Here is a 17350-nt window from a genome sequence, read left to right on the forward strand (position 1 = left end):
AGGTGATTGAACCTAAGGATCCAAAGGCCGTTGTCGAGGACAAGATGGATAAGCGAGCACTAGCCATCATCTACCAAGGCATCGCTGATGAAATGTTGTTGATAATTGCAGAAAAGAAGACGTCCAAGGAGGTTTGAGGGCGATTAAAATGCTGTGTCTGGGTGCAGATAAGGTGAAAAAGGCCAAGGCTCAAACCCTTAAATCAGAGTTCGAGTCACTAAAGATGAAAGATTCAGAGCAGTTGGATGATTTCTATATGAGACTAAATGGTCTGGTAACGAATATCAGGGCGTTGGGTGAAACGATTGGAGAGGAGTATGTCGTTAAAAAGCTATTAAGGGTAGTCCCAACTAAATTCCTTCATATTGCATCTGCCATAGAGCAATTTGGGAATTTAGAAACCATGTCAGTAGAGGAAGTGATGGGTTCACTCAAGGCTCACGAAGAGCGCTTACATGGACAAACGGAGAACAATGAGGGACAACAACTTCTGTTAATAGAGGATGAATGGCTTAAGAGAGAAAATAACGAGGGAAAACTTCTTCTCACGTGAGAAGAATGGCTGAAAAGGTCAGGGAGAAGCGGACAGAGTAGTGGAGGCGATTACCGGGTGAAAGATAATCGTATTGTTCGTGATAGAAACCAAAGTAAAATGTTTTAATTGTGGCACATACGGACACTTCGCAGCTGAGTGTCGTAAATCAAGGAAGAATAGACAACATAAGGGAGAAGCTAATTTGGCACAATTGAATGATGATGAACTAGCACTTTTAATGACACTGTGTGAGAATGTTGCAGATGATGTAATTCTACTTACTAAAGAAAAGGCTACAGGCAGCTTTAAAGAAGTCGAAGAAAGCACTTGGTACCTTGATAACGGTGCTAGTAATCATATGACTGGACACCGAGAAAATTTCGAAAAACTAGAAAAAACAGTGAAAGGGGAGGTGAAGTTTGGTGATGGCTCCTTGGTGAAAATCGAAGGAAAGGGATCAATCAGGATTACTTGCAAGAATGGGGAGACCAGGATGCTTCACGGAGTATACTACATACCTACACTTCGAAGTAACATCATAAGCTTGGGACAATTATCAGAGGAAGGTAATCGGGTGGTTATGAATGGTGAAAGTTTGCGGGTCTATGACAGCTGTGGGAGATTGCTGATTCATGTCAAAAGGTCTGCAAACCGACTTTACAAAATTCATATCAAAGAAGCTGAACACCACTGCTTGTTAACCAAGAGCGAGGAGAAAGCTTGGTTGTGGCACAAACGTCTCGGACATGTAAATTTCAAGGCAATGCAGTTGATGTCTAAGAACCACATGGCTCATGGAATGCCCCATATCAACCAACCAAATGAAATTTGTGATGGTTGCCTCATGTCAAAGCAAACACGTAAGTCTTTTCCAACTCAGTCAAATTTTTCTGCAAAAACTACTCTAGAATTAATACATTTGGATTTATGTGGCCCTATATCCCTTCCTACCCCAGCGGGAAACCGGTATTTTATGTTGCTAGTTGATGATTATAGCCGCATGATGTGGGTTTATATGCTTAGAACGAAGGATGAAGCTTTGAATTGTTTTAAGAAATTTAAATTACTTGTTGAGAATGGTGCACCATAGGGTATTCGAGTTTTAAGAACAGACTGCAGAGGAGAATTTTGCTCTAAAGATTTCAATTTATTTTGTGAGGGACACGGCATATTGCGATATTACACTGCGCCCTACACACCACAACAAAATGGTGTCGTAGAGCGCCGTAATCGCACTGTAGTGGCTATGGTCAGGAGCATGCTCAAAGAGAGAAACGTACCAACACGGTACTGGGGGGAGGCTGTCACTCATGCCGTCTATGTTTTAAATAAGCTGCCAACCCGAGCATTGTCAACTATCACTCCTCACGAGTCCTGGTTCGGGAAGAAACCAAATGTAGACTATTTGAAAATCTTTGGATGTATAGCCTACATGAAGATTCCCACTGCACATACCAAAAAGCTCGACGACAGAAGTCAAAAGATGGTGCATTTCGGTAAAGAACCAGGGACGAAGGCTTTACGCCTGTACAATCCAAACACAAGTACCATTCATGTTAGTAGAGACGTGGTGTTCAATGAAAGTAAGCCATGGGACTGGGAGACTACACTAGATTCTCAAACAGACAGGGGCGGTCATTTCATTCTGGAGAATTATACATCATAGCAAACTGGTGAATCTGGAGAAGGGGGCTTGAGCCAAATTCACCTATTTCGGTCTTCACACCTCAAACTTCTCCAGCCACACCTTTCAATGCTCAGTCCATAAACGAAAAATCAACAGGTTCAAGTGTGTCCAGTACCAGCAGTGAACAACCACTGCGATTCAGATCCCTCGATGATATCTACGACCACACCACAGAAGTCGAACTAGCAGACGAACTTCTATTGATGGGCATTGATGAACATGTATGTTTTGAACAAGCAGTCGAAGATGGTATTTGGAAAGAGGCTATGGATCGTAAAATTGATTCTATCCAGAAAAATAAAACTTGGCAGCTGACGGATTTACCTCCAGGCCACAAAGCTATAGACCTTAAGTGGATTTACAAACTCAAGAAATACCAAAATGGCGAAGTAACCAAGCACAAAGCACGTCTCGTGGCTAAAGGTTATGTGCAACGCCATGGGATCGACTATGAAGAAGTGTTTTCCCCTGTAACTAGACTTGAAACAGTACGACTGCTTTTGGCACTTGCAGCGAAACATGATTGTGAAGTCCATCATCTCGATGTCAAATCAGCTTTTCTCAATGGAATTATTCAGGAAGAGGTATATGTATCACAGCCCAAAGGTTACATCAAACAAGGCTCTGAGCACAAGGTTTATAAATTACTCAAAGCATTGTACAATCTTCGTCAAGCCCCACGGGCATGGTACTCCCGTCTGAATCAATGCTTATTACAGCTTGGTTTTGTTAAATGCCCGTTTGAGCATGTTGTTTATACAAAGAAAGAAGGTGATCATTCGTTGATTGTGGGTGTACGTTGATGATTTGTTGGTAACCGGCACGAGCCTGTCGCACATTGCCAAATTCAAGGGGGAGATGAGTCGTGAATTTGACATGTCCGACCTTGGAAAATTATCATATTATTTGGGATTGGAAGTAACTCAAGGCACAGGTTTTATTGAATTGAGACAGTCGACTTATGCGAAGAAGGCTCTTGAGAAGGTAGGGATGGCATATTGTAACTCTGTTAAATACCCCATGGAGTACAAGCTGCAACTTCACACGGACAAAACGGGCGAACCTGTGAATTCTACACATTTTAAGAGCATTGTAGGTGGATTAAGGTATCTAGTGCACACAAGGCCTGACATCGCTTACGATGTAGGAATTGTCAGCAGATACTTGGAGAGACCTACAAAAATACATATGAATGTTGTGAAGAGAATTTGTCGCTACTTGAAGGGAACACTACAGTATGGTCTTATTTATACAAAAGGGAAAGGCAATTACATTCTATCTGGGTTTTCAGATAGTGATTTGGCAGGCAGCTTAGATGATCGGAAAAGCACGGGAGGAATGGCTTTTTATCTCGATGAAAACTTGATCACACGGGTCTCCCAAAAGCAACGATGTGTGGCACTTTCATCATGCGAGGCAGAGTTTATGGCAGCCACAGTTGCTGCTTGCCAGGAAATCTGATTGCAACGGATTCTGAGTCATATCATGGGTATAAAACCAGGTCCAGTTACATTGTACAGACAACAGGTCTGCTGTGGATTTGGCACGCAATCCAGTCTTTCACGGAAGGAGCAAATACATTGATCTGCGGGATCACTTTATTCGTGATTGTGTCGAGCAAGGTTTGATTGTCATACAGCATGTCCGAACGAACGATCAGCGAGCTAATATATTAACTAAAGCTTTGGCAGTGACAAAGTTCGAGAAAATGAGGAGTTTACTGGGAGTCAAAAATATGGAGAATATTTAGATTAAGGGGGAGTATGTTGGATTATTATTAATCTAAACATATTTACTCATCTATTTTAGTTATTTCTAAATAAATAACTAGACGTTGTGTTATAGACTTGGTCATTGAGGCTGTTACGTGTGTTTAGGAAACAAATAAGTGGGAGATAAATTAGGAAACAAATAAGTGGGAGATAAATTACGACGTGATTTCCTGATTTGTTGATGATCTGTTAGACATGTTCTGTTAGACCAGCTATACATACTGGTTTTCCATCCTCGTAAACTTTAATCCAATTATGAGTTTTACATACCAGTAATCAACTACTTTGTGTTTTGTTTATTCACATTATATTCTATCATATCATTGGAATGACATGATATGGTATAGCTAACACGTGGAATTCCCATCATATATTTTGGTTACTTGTTCAATATCCTCATCAGCTTTATTACTGCCCCCATGAGTGGTCCTACCTACAGACGTCACAAATTTGTTTTTCAGTGTCCAATTTTGGGTGGTTATTTTGGTTAAGTTATCTTGAATTGCAAAATAAGTGTTATTCACCTGTGTTCATAAAAACCCGATGTCAGTCTACATAAAACCATTTTTTTGTCAGGGTTCAACTTAATTAGGTCACATTCTTGTTATTTTAGAACCTTGCCTCTGTAAATTATGAATCAAAACAAAATAAAATCTAATTTGAATCATGCACGCTATTAACGTTCACTGTTGTATTTAGTTTGATGATTAAACGACTCCTCGTTTATTCACATTAAAAATTGTTTATATCTCACCCAAGTAGGATCAAGCCCTTCACATTAACGTACCGTAGTATGAATTGTGCTGTAGGGAAATTAACTGGTACCATATTCTTAGAGTTATTTTGAAAATCTAAAATCTATATGCTCCTGAAATGTATACAATAAATTATTATACGAATTATTTTTTTTAAATATTATTTTACCTGAAACTATATGTGAAATTGCGATATAAAATCAAATTTATCAAGCTAAAATTTTGTGTTCTTTCCTAAAAGAATTGCATCTGTATATCTCGTGTCACATGAATGAGGACTTCTATCGGACTCAATAGCAAGTCATGAACAGTTCAGCTCAAGTTACTTTAGTTTAGTTTATTCCAGCGGTCGTGTAACTGAGCATAATTCGGCCTTATCAGACAAGTGTTTCAATGTACCCAAACTTTTACTTTTTCATTAGGATGTGTAAAACCTTGGCCATAATAACGGAAAATGGGACAGCTAAAAAAGGAACAGATGGAAAAGCCAAGAGAACGTAACCAGCAACAAGGGAAATAGAATATGAGCATATCATATGCTACAAAGTAATACCTTAGACCTTAATAGGTAGTTGCCAATCACACTGGAGACATGGTCGATTTAACCTAACCAATTCCATCATCCCTGATGAAAAATACAAATCTATAATTTAAGCAAGCGAGCAAAGGATGGGGAAGGGACATTCAAATTTTACAGTAGAAGGAAAAGATAAAATCAAAAGAAAAAAACTCATCCTACATAATTTTATAATTTAAACTCTGCCAAATAAAGGGCTTCCTTCATTTATTACTGAAAGTACATAGGTGGCTGAGTTGAAGCAATGCCCGGGTATCCACCATCGTACATAGCCGGATTAGCTGCACCCATTCGCTGCACCTGCTGGTGCATCAGGGCTTGTGCACCACCCATTTTGGCCAAGGCAAGTTGCCTTTCATATGCAACAAGATCAGCTGCTGAAAATCCCGGGAAGACTGTTGCACTTGGAGGAGGCAGAGGAGTAGAACTAGTCCCGGGGGGTGTCGGCTTACTACCCCATGAGCACTGCAAAATAATAGGTCCAAATGAGTTTTTTGTTGTAAACAGAAAAAAATAAAATAACAAGTTTATCAAGGAACAGTTGCGAGAATTTGATTAAAGTAAAAGAATTTGGCATAATTTTTTTAGGGAAAAAACATGAATACAAAAGAAAGTTTTGAAAATCGTAAAAGTGAGGAAACCATGGACGCTTTTATTCTACTCCAAATGATAGTATATTAAATACATTACACGCCATAAGTAGACTACCTTTATTGGTTTTCCAAAGAGTATCCTAGCATTACCCATCTGAATAGCGCGAGCTGCTTCAGAATGGTTACTGTATCTCACAAAACCAAAACCTTTATCTCGTTGAACACGAACATCTTCAATCACTCCGGCATTAAATGCATGGAAGTGCCTGTGAAGATCAATTGAAGTAACCTGCAACATGTTTTGCTTGTAAGACACACTTTTGAGTTTTGATAATATCCTATTGTAGCAATAACCCGGCAAACCAAGCAGAACATTCTCAAAACAAATTAAGCCAACAAACTTTATACCGACAGAAATTAGGTAAATAAAGTAGCAGTTATCAATCCGAAAGACTTCAACATTATCTTCAGTTATTGGTATAAGAATCTTACAACTAGACTCAGATCTATAATCATTGGAGACCTGGTCTTTTTTTTTTGCCAAGTTGGAGACTTAGACTTCATTTAACATTCTTATATTAACTCACCTCAGGACCAAGATTTCCAACATAGACAGTTGTATACTGAGAATTATTCTCAGGAGCATCATCATTAATCTTCTCCTGGCCATCTTCTGCACAAGAATGAAACATTACTCTAATCAAAGCTGATACACAATAATCAAACCGAGTAAAATGCCACACTAATAGATCAAAGAATAAAATTGGTCAATTTTAATTAAGGAGAAAAAATGTAAAAGACAAATGTAGATTAACGAGTCTGACGTTATGCGGATTGAAAAACTGGTCTAATAGGGTAGAGACAAGTAGAATCCACAAATAGAAGTAAAAGAAATTATCTCTTTTGTAATCAACTTTTATATGTGCCAACTCCACAACCTTACATCATCCTTGCGGAAAATTAACAAGAAGTTTGTTAGTTTTTTCAAGTGAAATGTGACAGGTGCTTGAATCCTTTCCATTTATTGTGCTCGTATATAAAACACTGATTTTAGTTTGATTTTATCACACTTTCCATCATCAATTTCAGGGGGCAAAAAATGGCCTTAAACTACATGCTTCAATGGAAATATATTAGCGGCCTGCTTGGGTAGAGGGTTGTAGAGGGAAGGGGTGAAGAAGGTACAACATTTCCTTGTTCAGATGCAAAGGTTGAGTGAGGAAGATAATCGTACCTTGTGTTTGGCTGGGAGGTTTAACTGAAGGGTTACAGTAAGGGTCGACATCTTAAAAAAAATTATGAATTAATAATAATTTTGTGTACACTGATTAAAATTTAAATATATCATCATATTACTTCAGAATAATAGAGGTTGCACCATCATATATCAGTACTTACATATCTCATAGAATTTTCAAACAAAAACATCAAAGCATTACTTATTTAAAACAATTAATACAAAATTGTGTTACAATTTTTCGTCCTCGTCTAAAATAAATATCTGATTTAAATATAATTACGATACATTTACGAAAAAATTACAACCGAAGACTGAAAAAAGTATGTGGCGCTGCATACATACATGTATCATTCTTTAGGAAATTCTGATTCTACTTTTAGAAATGTTTATTAAGCCTATGTATGCAGTATGTTACTTATCACATACATCACTTTCTTAGGCTGTATCTTCACGGGTTAAATCGGCTGCACATTTAGATAAGTGGGGCCCAAATTGAACTCATGCATCATTGATTGACGATGGAGAAAGCGTGATAATCTTATGACAGACTAAGAACGACTCTGCAAAAGTCCAAACCTTCCTAACACCCCAAATCGGGGGTTCGAAAATTCTGATTATGTATTTAAAATCTAATCCTTGTCTAACCCCTCATCAAACCCTCACAATCTAACCCTTTTCCTTAATAACCAGAAAAGGTAGTTTCAAAAAAAAAAAAAATAACCACAAAAGGTTTTTCAATTTTGAATCCTAAATCTTAGAAACATACGCAGAGCAGTGAAACGCCAAATGACTATTTTGCAAAAAGTAGCAATCAACAACTCAGGCATCTCAAGTTTTTTACATATTTTCTGTGAGAACAGATTTTACTGCATCCTTCCTCATCCCCATTAAACCTCACTCCTATCTCTGCTTGCTAAGTCTCCGCAGTCGCAATACATTATCAGGCCAAGTTACAAGAACATTTTTAATTAAAAACCAAAAGAAGACATTAAAAATTACTGTATCTGCAAGGCTTAGCCTAGAAAATTTACCCTAGTCCTTGGTTACAAAAGGTTGAGGGTTCGAGCCATAGTGAATAGGGGTGTAATTCGAACCGAGCCGGCTCGAACTCGACTCGACTCAAACTCGTTATCGAGCTCGAGCTCGAACATATTTTCTGGCTCGATAAAAAACTCGAGTCGAACCGAGTTTTTTTAGCTCGACTCGAGATCGACTCGATAAACTCGAACTCGAGTCGCACTCGAGCTTGGTTACTTTTTTTATAAATATTTATGTGTTTGCTAATATACGTGTCATTCAATCGTCTAATAAAATTAGTTTTACAGACTAATTTACTAGTTTTTCATAATATATTGGCATTATTAGGTTTTTATTATATTTGGTAAAAAATTTGAATTGAATTATATTGTTAAAATATATTTAATTTTTTTTATAGTTAAATTTTAAAATTATTTTCTTATTTGCTCCATTTAAATTTCTGATGACTAAATCATATCAATAATTGAACTTTAGTTTTATCATGTAATAATACAACTTCTCAATTGATTATTTTATTCTTAACTATCAAATCACATTAATTCTTTTAGGATAATTATGTTATATGTACAAGACATAATACTTACATAATTATATTTATATGTAATGATTAATAACTCGAACGAGAGACTTTTACATACTTAAATTTAAAAATGCAACCAATATTATAAATAATATCTAAAAGATATATTTATAATAAGCAAAATTATTAGACTAATATATTTTAAATGTTATTAGAATTATTAGTATGTAATTAATATCTCAATATTACTTCGGCTTATCTTTCAACCAGTCGATCCATGAATCACTCGATTAACATTCGAGAACTTTTGCATATATTACAAAATTACATAAAATCACTTGTTCCAACATGATCATAATATTCGAGAATTTTTGCATTTATTACACATAAGGATTAAATTTATTTTTGATTAAGGAGAGAAACAATCAATTTTAGAAGTATTTTCGAAAACATATGACTTATTAATGTGTATAAAATTATTAACCAGATCAAATGTATTAAATTTGAATATATTATTTAAAATATAGTGATTATTCATTTATATTTACAGTGTTCGCATAAGACTTTTAAAATAATTATTCGTTAACGAATTTAGCTACGATATTCATTAAGCCCATTTTCCCAAGTCGGGACTACAAAAAGTTATTCGTTATATGAGGTTATTCATTTATCGAGGTGTACTTATGATTCTTGGTCTATGTCCCGTGGTGCCAATTTTTGAACAAGCAAAAATCAAATTTGTTCAAAAAAAATCACATTTTATTATTGTTATTATCCTCGTATTTTATTTAAGATGTTTTCAAATGAAGATAAAATGTATTTGTAAATTATGTATGAATAGATGAGATTGAAATATTGTTTAACTGATTGAAAACGCTGAGTATTGAAAATATTAAGTGTGTTGTTATTGTTATTCTCCTCGTATTTTACTATCATTTTAAATAGAAAATGAATATTTTTAGGTTGAACTTGAAAACAAAATAACGTTATCGGATAATTTTCATGAAATCAAAGTAAAAACTCGAAAACTCGATAATAACCCCAATAATCTTGAAAACTCGATAATAATCTATATAAGCTCGAAAACTCGACGACCCGTTAAAAAAATCGATAAGATCGAACTCGTTAAAATGGGATAAGCCCGAAAAATCGTTAGAAAACTTGAAAACTCGATTAAAAAATTCGATCAGATCAAACTCGTTAAAATGGAATAAGCTCGAAAACTCATTTAAAAACTCGAAAACTCGTTTAAAAACTCGAAAACTCGAAAACTCGATTAAAAAACTCGAAAAGCTCGAAAACTCGCGAGTAGCTCGAACTCGACTCGTTTATTATACGGGTCGAGCTCGGTAATAGTTTTCAGACTCGATTTTTTTTTGGCTCGACTCGACTCGATTAAAAAAAGCTCGAACTCGAATTTAATAAGCACAAACTCGACTCGACTCGAATTACATCCCTATTAGTGAAGGAAAATGTCATCTTTGGTTACCGAAGGTCGAGGGTTTGGGCCACAATGGAGGCAAAGTTGTTTGAGTATTTTAATTACTTCTTATTGACCCTACTACCGCAAACAAAGTTACAAACAATTAAATACTTTCAAGTATTTTTCGAGTTTTGAAGCCCTTCAATAACTCGCTATGGTAGGACAACGGGTCACATATATTCACATCCGGGGGCTTGGGAAGGGGGAGGGTGTCCCAGGGCGCATTTTTAAAACACTAACCAGCATAGCATATCATGGCAGCGGCTATGTAGACAAACCAATATAGCAGAAATATGGACAACAGAGAAAATACTTCCTTAAATTTTGTAAATAGTGTAACAATCAGCCGTATCCTACATTTTGAAGCACCGGAGTAGTGAGCTTACCTGATGTTCCGCTTGTTATTTCTACAACACTCTTGACATCTGAATTCTGTTTGTCATCAGCTCCTGCACCCTTTGCTGCCCAGTTACACCGAATTTGCCTGCTTCCAAGCCACTTGCCTATTGTATTAAACATTGTGTGAAAGTTTAATAAATTTAATCTACATAACATAAGAAGTGCTATATCTCTAATATATGCTCTTTTACTATTCCTAAAGAGTGTTGTTGGAGGAAAATATTATTCTTTAAAGACAAAACCGAAGTAAAATTACTCAAAGTTACACAAATATGTTCCTCACCATTCAATTCATTAATTGCATTTTGAGCATCCTGAACATATAAAAAAAATCAGTCAGTTATATCTTTAGATTTGGCTTGGATAGAGCAAGTGAGATAAGAGTTGGGTTTAGAGAAAAAGCATACCATATTCTAAAACTAAGAGGTAACAAGAATTTGACAAATGAACAAAAAGACTTGATACCTGTTGATTCTGGAACGAGACGAACCCAAATCCTCTTGAACGCCCAGTTTTCTGATCCCACATAACTCTAGCGTCTCTGCAACCATATTCTCAAAATGTATTAAGACAATGTCATAATTCAATAACTTCATTTTACATACCAGGAGTTTATATATTTTAAAAACAACATTATAATATATCAAGTGAAAAGGCAAACTTACGAGCAACTACTATATACAGAGAAGCAAGCAAATAGAGTGGCATCTGTAATCTCAGGGCTAAGATCACCCACAAAAATGTTAAAGTGACCTACAAAAGCAAAAAAAGGTATTACCTACAACCATTTAATTTCTGTAAGTTTGAATTAAATATTTACAGGAGAGAAAAGAGACCTGAAGTATCTGCTCTCTGAGTGCTGGCATATGCCCAGTTAACTTTGATAGGCTGTCCAAACCTGCAAGGTTAAAGTTCAGCAAGACAATTAGCCAATAGAACATTAATCGAGGTGATTATAATAAATGTGAATTCTACTCACAAGTGCCTTCCATTCAAAGAAACAATTGCAAGAGCAGCTGATCTGCGATCAAAGTAGTCCACAAAGCCATAGGATGACTGCAGAAAAAGATAAAATGACAATTACTGTGCAAGGCATAGAGCCAGAACATAAAACATTTGCAAATAAGTGTCTAAACCAAATTTTTGCTTTATTTTTTGTAAATACTTCAAATATATCGTTAACTTTCTATTAAAATCAGACTAGTCACTCTTATATTCAATACCCACCAAGTAGAATACTGGAAACAATATGGACCGTTTGTAGTTGCCATTTAACTACTACAACTTAAAAGACACAATATCTTCTCTATTTTTTCTAACCTTAGTGTTGGTTTACACGTGAAAAATCCACGTCTCATACAATTATTTGTGCATAAGTGTGTGTGTGTGTGTATATTTTGCTTTACAAATCTGTAAAACTGGATTTACGCTTGATGTTTAAAAGGAGGATTACAACTAATTTATCTGTAAATATAAATATAAAATGATTAATGATTAATCCCTTATCCCTTGCTCCCCATCAACACTCAATATGAATTTGTAGATGTTGAATCTCGGAACTTGAAAAGCCTAGATAAGTTAATTAGGAGAGGGTATAAGTATATACATTATGCAGCATTACCGATATCCAATGACGGGCAAAGGAAGCAACTACATTTTTTTTTTGCCACAAGGAAGCAACTACTTTTTTTTTTGCCACATGGAAGCAACTACATTATTTTAATAGTAAAGTAATAGTTTCAACTTTCAAAGGAAGTTCTATAATTTGGATTTGGAATAGCAAGAACACATAATTACTTGTCAAAAAAAGGGGCAGAGGTGAGTTACCTTTTCCTTTCGAATGAGCTTGCAGCTTTCAAGGGGACCAGTGCTCGAAAAAACCTCTTGCAGAAGTGGTTCTGTAACTTGAGAGTGGATGTTCCCAACGTAACTGCATCATATCACAGTAGATAAAAGTATAATAATTAACATTACTTGCTAACCCAAATTTATTCTGCGCTTAATGACACGCTAGCTCGTGAGAAGTGCTACATAAGCAAATGTGCAGTGCGCAACTTGTATACTTAACTTTTATATCTGATTTTAAAACCTTGCAAAAGAGTTACAGAAACACAAGATAAAGCACTAATACAAATTGAGGTGAAAGACAAAAGTCATAAACTGTGCTTGCTATAATAATTAGCTTGATATTGATAGGAAAATTTATTCAAAGAGTGAGCAAAGACAATAAACTGTAGAGGTTATCAAACATCTAACAGAAAAGAGCAAACAAGACAAAACGAAAAAAATTCTAAAAAAAAGAGAAAAGAAAGAAAAAATGACAAACACTCACACACTGCGGCATGTACTTGGATCAAATCCAGGAGGCAGGTTACCACTCAAGATAGGCTCTATCTGCAAATTGAAAGGGGGGAAGAGTAAAATGAATCCTAAATATGGGCCGGTTATGGAAGTATCAATAAGAGCATTTAAAAGTACTAATTTTAGACCTATGAGCCACAAGCCATAACAAAGAAAGCACACCAAAAGAAAACTCTTTGCGGAAAGACTGTAAATTGAGTTCCTAACGATGACACATAAAACTATAATGCCACATAGCATAACAGAACAAAAACTAGATATGAAATCCAATGCTTGAACATAAAGAGATGAACTCCCAGGCTCCCAATAATAAGTCCTGAATAAAACTCATCCCAAAAAAAATCTCAATCAAACAGCCAACATAAAATCTTAATAAACCGACAACAGACTTAAAGCAGTTTCTTTTATATCCATTATAGTAATGACGATTAGATACTATTTTAGCTCACGTTTAAGTAGATGTATGAATGACATATATGATATATATATATATGCACTTAAACAGTAAGTGAGAATCGATTATACTGTTTTTGTTTCAAAAATAGTGCTAAACAAAAACCTCAAATATAGTATAACAATAAATGAACAGAAAATCAAAAAGAGCAGACACAAAAAATTACACTTGGTAGGCTGGATCAAGTTTCGTTTTCAGTTCAATAGAATTTAATAGGTCAGGTATAGACTGAAAAAAAATTACTATCAAGCACCTAAAAAATATTCTGTGATGATATCTGGTAAGGATATAAGTAAAAATTGAAAAATGGATAAGTGCATTACTATCAAGCATATATGTTCAGAAACGTGTGTCTCATCTCGTCTTTTTATTAAATGCCCTGTCTCACGTCTCTTTATAAACTGCTCCCGTTACTGTTTTCTTATGTAATATTCGAGCCAGTGTCTACTTGTAAAGAGCTTTTCCACACTTAAAACAGTAGAGGGAGAGGCTGAGGTCTGCACTTCAGCAGGACACACAAATATGTTTGATTTGGTTTACAAATGTTCGTAAATGTATTCTAAAATTCATTCATTTCTTAATCATTCACATTAAATCCAATGAAACACAGCATTAGCCATTGAAAAACACAAAGCTAATGTGAATTATAGTTGTTCCAAAGAAAATTAGCAAAACTGGTGTGCACATTCACATTTCTTAAGTAAAAGAAAATAATATAAAATTGGGATAAATCTTTCTTTATAAAATTATAATAATGTCCTTAAACACACTAGTCATCCAAACAAGAAATTAACAAAAACTGCAGAATCCAAACAAGAATTCAAACACAAAAAAATCAATCTTTACATCAAAATCGAAACTTTAATTATAAAAATTGAATCTTTACAACAAAAATAAAAACCCAAAAAAAAACCAAGATAAACATTTTGAGAAAAAAAGAGTGAGCAAGAAAGATCAATTAAATAACAAAAAAACTGAAATCTCAAAAAAAAGGGGAAAATAACCTGGGGAGGAGCTAAAAGACCAGGATGATATAAAGATTGTTGCATCAATGCTTGTTGTTGCTTCAACCTCTGTTGATACTGCATCTTTCACTTACAAATTATATAAAGATTGTACACAGATACAAAAATTAAAAATCTAGGGTTTTGTTTGGTGGAAGAAGAAGAAAATCAAAGAGGGAAGAAAAAGAGAAAAAAAATGGGGAAAATGGGGAAAAAACTGGAAGAAAGTAGTGAGGAAAATGAATGTGAGAAGATGATTTATGTTCCGTCAATTCTTTATTTTATTTTTGGATGCTCAGCTCAGGTTTATTGTAGTTGTCTTACAATTGGTTTGATTTGGACCGTTGATTTTTGATATTTAGTGCTCTGTTTGGTTGTTGCCTATCTGTGTTGTCAGGTTCTCTTCCCAAGTTTATTTTCTCTTAACTTTTGGGTTTCATTTTTTATCTTTACTTGTATAGTATAGATGTATTTATGTTTAGAAGACATTTTCTGAATATTTTTTTTTTAAATCAATAAAAAATGAAACCTATTATAATATAGTAGTATTATATAATATTAAAAATAAATACATAAAACACTATGTTATATTGTGTATATAATTGAAATAAATAAATTATACTTTATTCAGACAATAAATATATTTTATTACACAATGTTGTGAAATAAAAACTATCCTTCCGTTTGTATTTAGTGATAGGTTTGGTAGCTCTTGTGTTCGAGACTACGCGATTTTTACAAGATGTCTACGGATCTTTGTGTCACAGAAGATTGAGGGATAGAGTCTTGTATATAGAGGTTGAGTCTAGGGTTAGATATGAGTTGGGAGACTTGGTGGACAAGTCTCCTAGTTAGATGATAAGCTGGACTCCTCAAGACAATGGATTCTGGATTCTTCCTTGTAGAAGTTTGTTTCAATGTGGGACATCGCTTTGTTATCATTATAGACCTCGTTTTCAGGTCAGCTCGGCGGGCTTATTATGTAGCTGATTTTGGGTCGTGGACATCACGATCCATCTTGGGTCGTGGTCGTCACAATCTACTCGGATAATTAGGACTTATATTGGGGCTTGGTCGCCATGACCCACTTTGGGTCGTGGTCACCATGATCTAACTTGGGTCGTGGTCGCCACCACCAGTTTTGGTCATGGTGTTTACGAGCTTTAACTAGTCAACTTATGACACAATTAATTCAGCATTAATTGTATCTTTACAGATTACTTTTCATCCATATCATTTTCTCCCAAATTTTAAGGGAAATTTATGGAAAATTTCTTGAGTTTTCGTAGAAGTTACGACGGTATAATCGCAACGTGGAGGTTGTTTTGTCTCTTCTTAAGTTTGGTCATATTATGAAGTGTGAGGAGACCTACTCATTCACAGTGACTTATACATTCTAAAGTGGCCTTTAACACTTTGGGACTTTACGAGGCTAATTGGACAGCGTTCGATGCTAACGTGCCCTAATCGAGGATAGAGAACTAGCATTGATCACCTTTTAACCTTATCGTAGGCTAATTATAGGGAAATAGAAACTAATCAGCCTTAATCGAGGTTAAAAGGCCCTAATCAGGGTTAATTTCTGAGTGTAAGTTGTTTACTAACATAAATATAGGCTAATTATAAATTATATTACGCTAATTAGCTTTATTCAAGGCTAATCGACCTTAATAGGGGCTAATTTTTGACTAAATTTCACTAATCAGCCCTAATTTGGGCTAGTTAGTAAATTTAAAAATTTTAAGGTTTCGGCGAAAAACCATCAAAAAAATTTGTTTGTGTTCGCTTCAAAGAGCCACAATTTTCGTTCCTGGTCGCGATGGGGGAGCCAAAATTTTCACCCGTGACCACGACGGAGGATTGGAGGCTTCGTTGGAGCATACTAAGATCCTCCTACTCTTCTGAGAGGCTCCATGGTGGCAGCCTACTCGGCGGGAATCCCCTTACCCCCTTTTTTTTGCAGTGACCGCGACGGAGGGCGGGAGGCTCCTCTAGTGCCTACTCGGCTCCTCCTACTCGGTATGTGGGCTACGCCAAGGCAACCTACTCCGCTGATAGCTTGCTTTGAGGGAGCCTACTCGGCTAACTTTTCAAAAAACTAATTTGCATGGTGGCAGCCTTCTCGGCCGAAAGGCTCTCTTGGAGCCTCAAGTAGGAAGCAATATTATATTTACGGCTCCAAGGCAGCCTACTCGGCTGGGGCCTCTCGGCTAAAGTGGCTTCCTTAGAGCCTTCTCGGCTGAGGGTCCTCGCCCCTATTTTTTTGCAAGTTGAACTCCTTTTTCTTGAACTTGTGATGATGACACTCTACTCTTCCAGGAGCTTAAGGCGTAGACACTTTACTCTTCAGGGAGTAAGCGTGGTGGCGTGCTAGTCAGCTGAAAAGCCTTCAAAATAAGTCAAATATTCCAAGTTTACTCTTTTGAGAGTAAGCAAATCAAGGTGACGTCCTTGGCAGATGAAAAGCCTAAAAAATAATCCTATTATTCTGAGTCTATACTTTCGAGAGCAAGGGAGGTGACGTCCTTGGCGTCTGAAAAGCCTCCAAAATAAATTTACTCTTCCAAGCTTACTTTTCTGAGAGTAAGCGAGGTGACGGTCATGACCCAAGGCATCTATGCCTTGAAGTTGATTTTTAGAAATTAATTTTTAAGTTTCTAACTCTTTTGTTAATTTGAATAATTAGCATTTCTAATCTTAATTTAAGACTAATCCTTTGATCTTAGTCTTAATTAAGCTTGCTCATGACTCTCTTCGTGAATTCAGCTATTGTCTCCTTGAATTCAGCTTTGACGGAGCATTTATACACTCTTTATGTACTTTTCCTAATTTCAACGAGTAGTTTAGTCCTCTACAGGTATTTAATCTGTAAACAACCTGCAAATGTGAACCAGCCTGGGTTGTGGCTTGTTATAGCATGTGCCCTTTTTCT

The 17350-nt window shown here is 35.8% G+C and overlaps 1 protein-coding gene across 1 annotated transcript; it reads right to left on the bottom strand.

Annotated features, from left to right (window-relative positions):
• Window positions 1–5266: 5266 nt before the first annotated feature.
• On the bottom strand, window positions 5267–14693 carry LOC141724514 (oligouridylate-binding protein 1-like). Its single transcript, XM_074526680.1, has 12 exons — window positions 14419–14693; window positions 12932–12993; window positions 12427–12529; window positions 11579–11655; window positions 11436–11497; window positions 11265–11352; window positions 11065–11140; window positions 10883–10913; window positions 10587–10703; window positions 6507–6592; window positions 6035–6208; window positions 5267–5791 (listed from the first exon to the last, which is right to left on the bottom strand). Exons 1-12 carry the CDS (start codon window positions 14500–14502, stop codon window positions 5537–5539), a joined length of 1215 nt encoding a protein of 404 aa, XP_074382781.1. The 5' UTR covers window positions 14503–14693; the 3' UTR covers window positions 5267–5536.
• Window positions 14694–17350: the final 2657 nt, after the last annotated feature.

The sequence above is a fragment of the Apium graveolens genome, chromosome 5, assembly GCF_009905375.1.
Source record: "Apium graveolens cultivar Ventura chromosome 5, ASM990537v1, whole genome shotgun sequence".
Classification (NCBI taxonomy): Eukaryota; Viridiplantae; Streptophyta; class Magnoliopsida; order Apiales; family Apiaceae; genus Apium; species Apium graveolens.

Bases quoted from the DNA above. Each gene is read 5' to 3' on its own strand.
- LOC141724514 (XM_074526680.1), bottom strand. From the start codon at position 14,502: ATGCAGTATCAACAGAGGTTGAAGCAACAACAAGCATTGATGCAACAA. The intron at 11,141-11,264 runs GTAAGTTTGCCT...ATATGGTTGCAG, and splicing joins TCTGTATATAGTAGTTGCTC to AGACGCTAGAGTTATGTGGG. The intron at 10,914-11,064 runs GTATCAAGTCTT...TTATATGTTCAG, and splicing joins TCTCGTTCCAGAATCAACAG to GATGCTCAAAATGCAATTAA.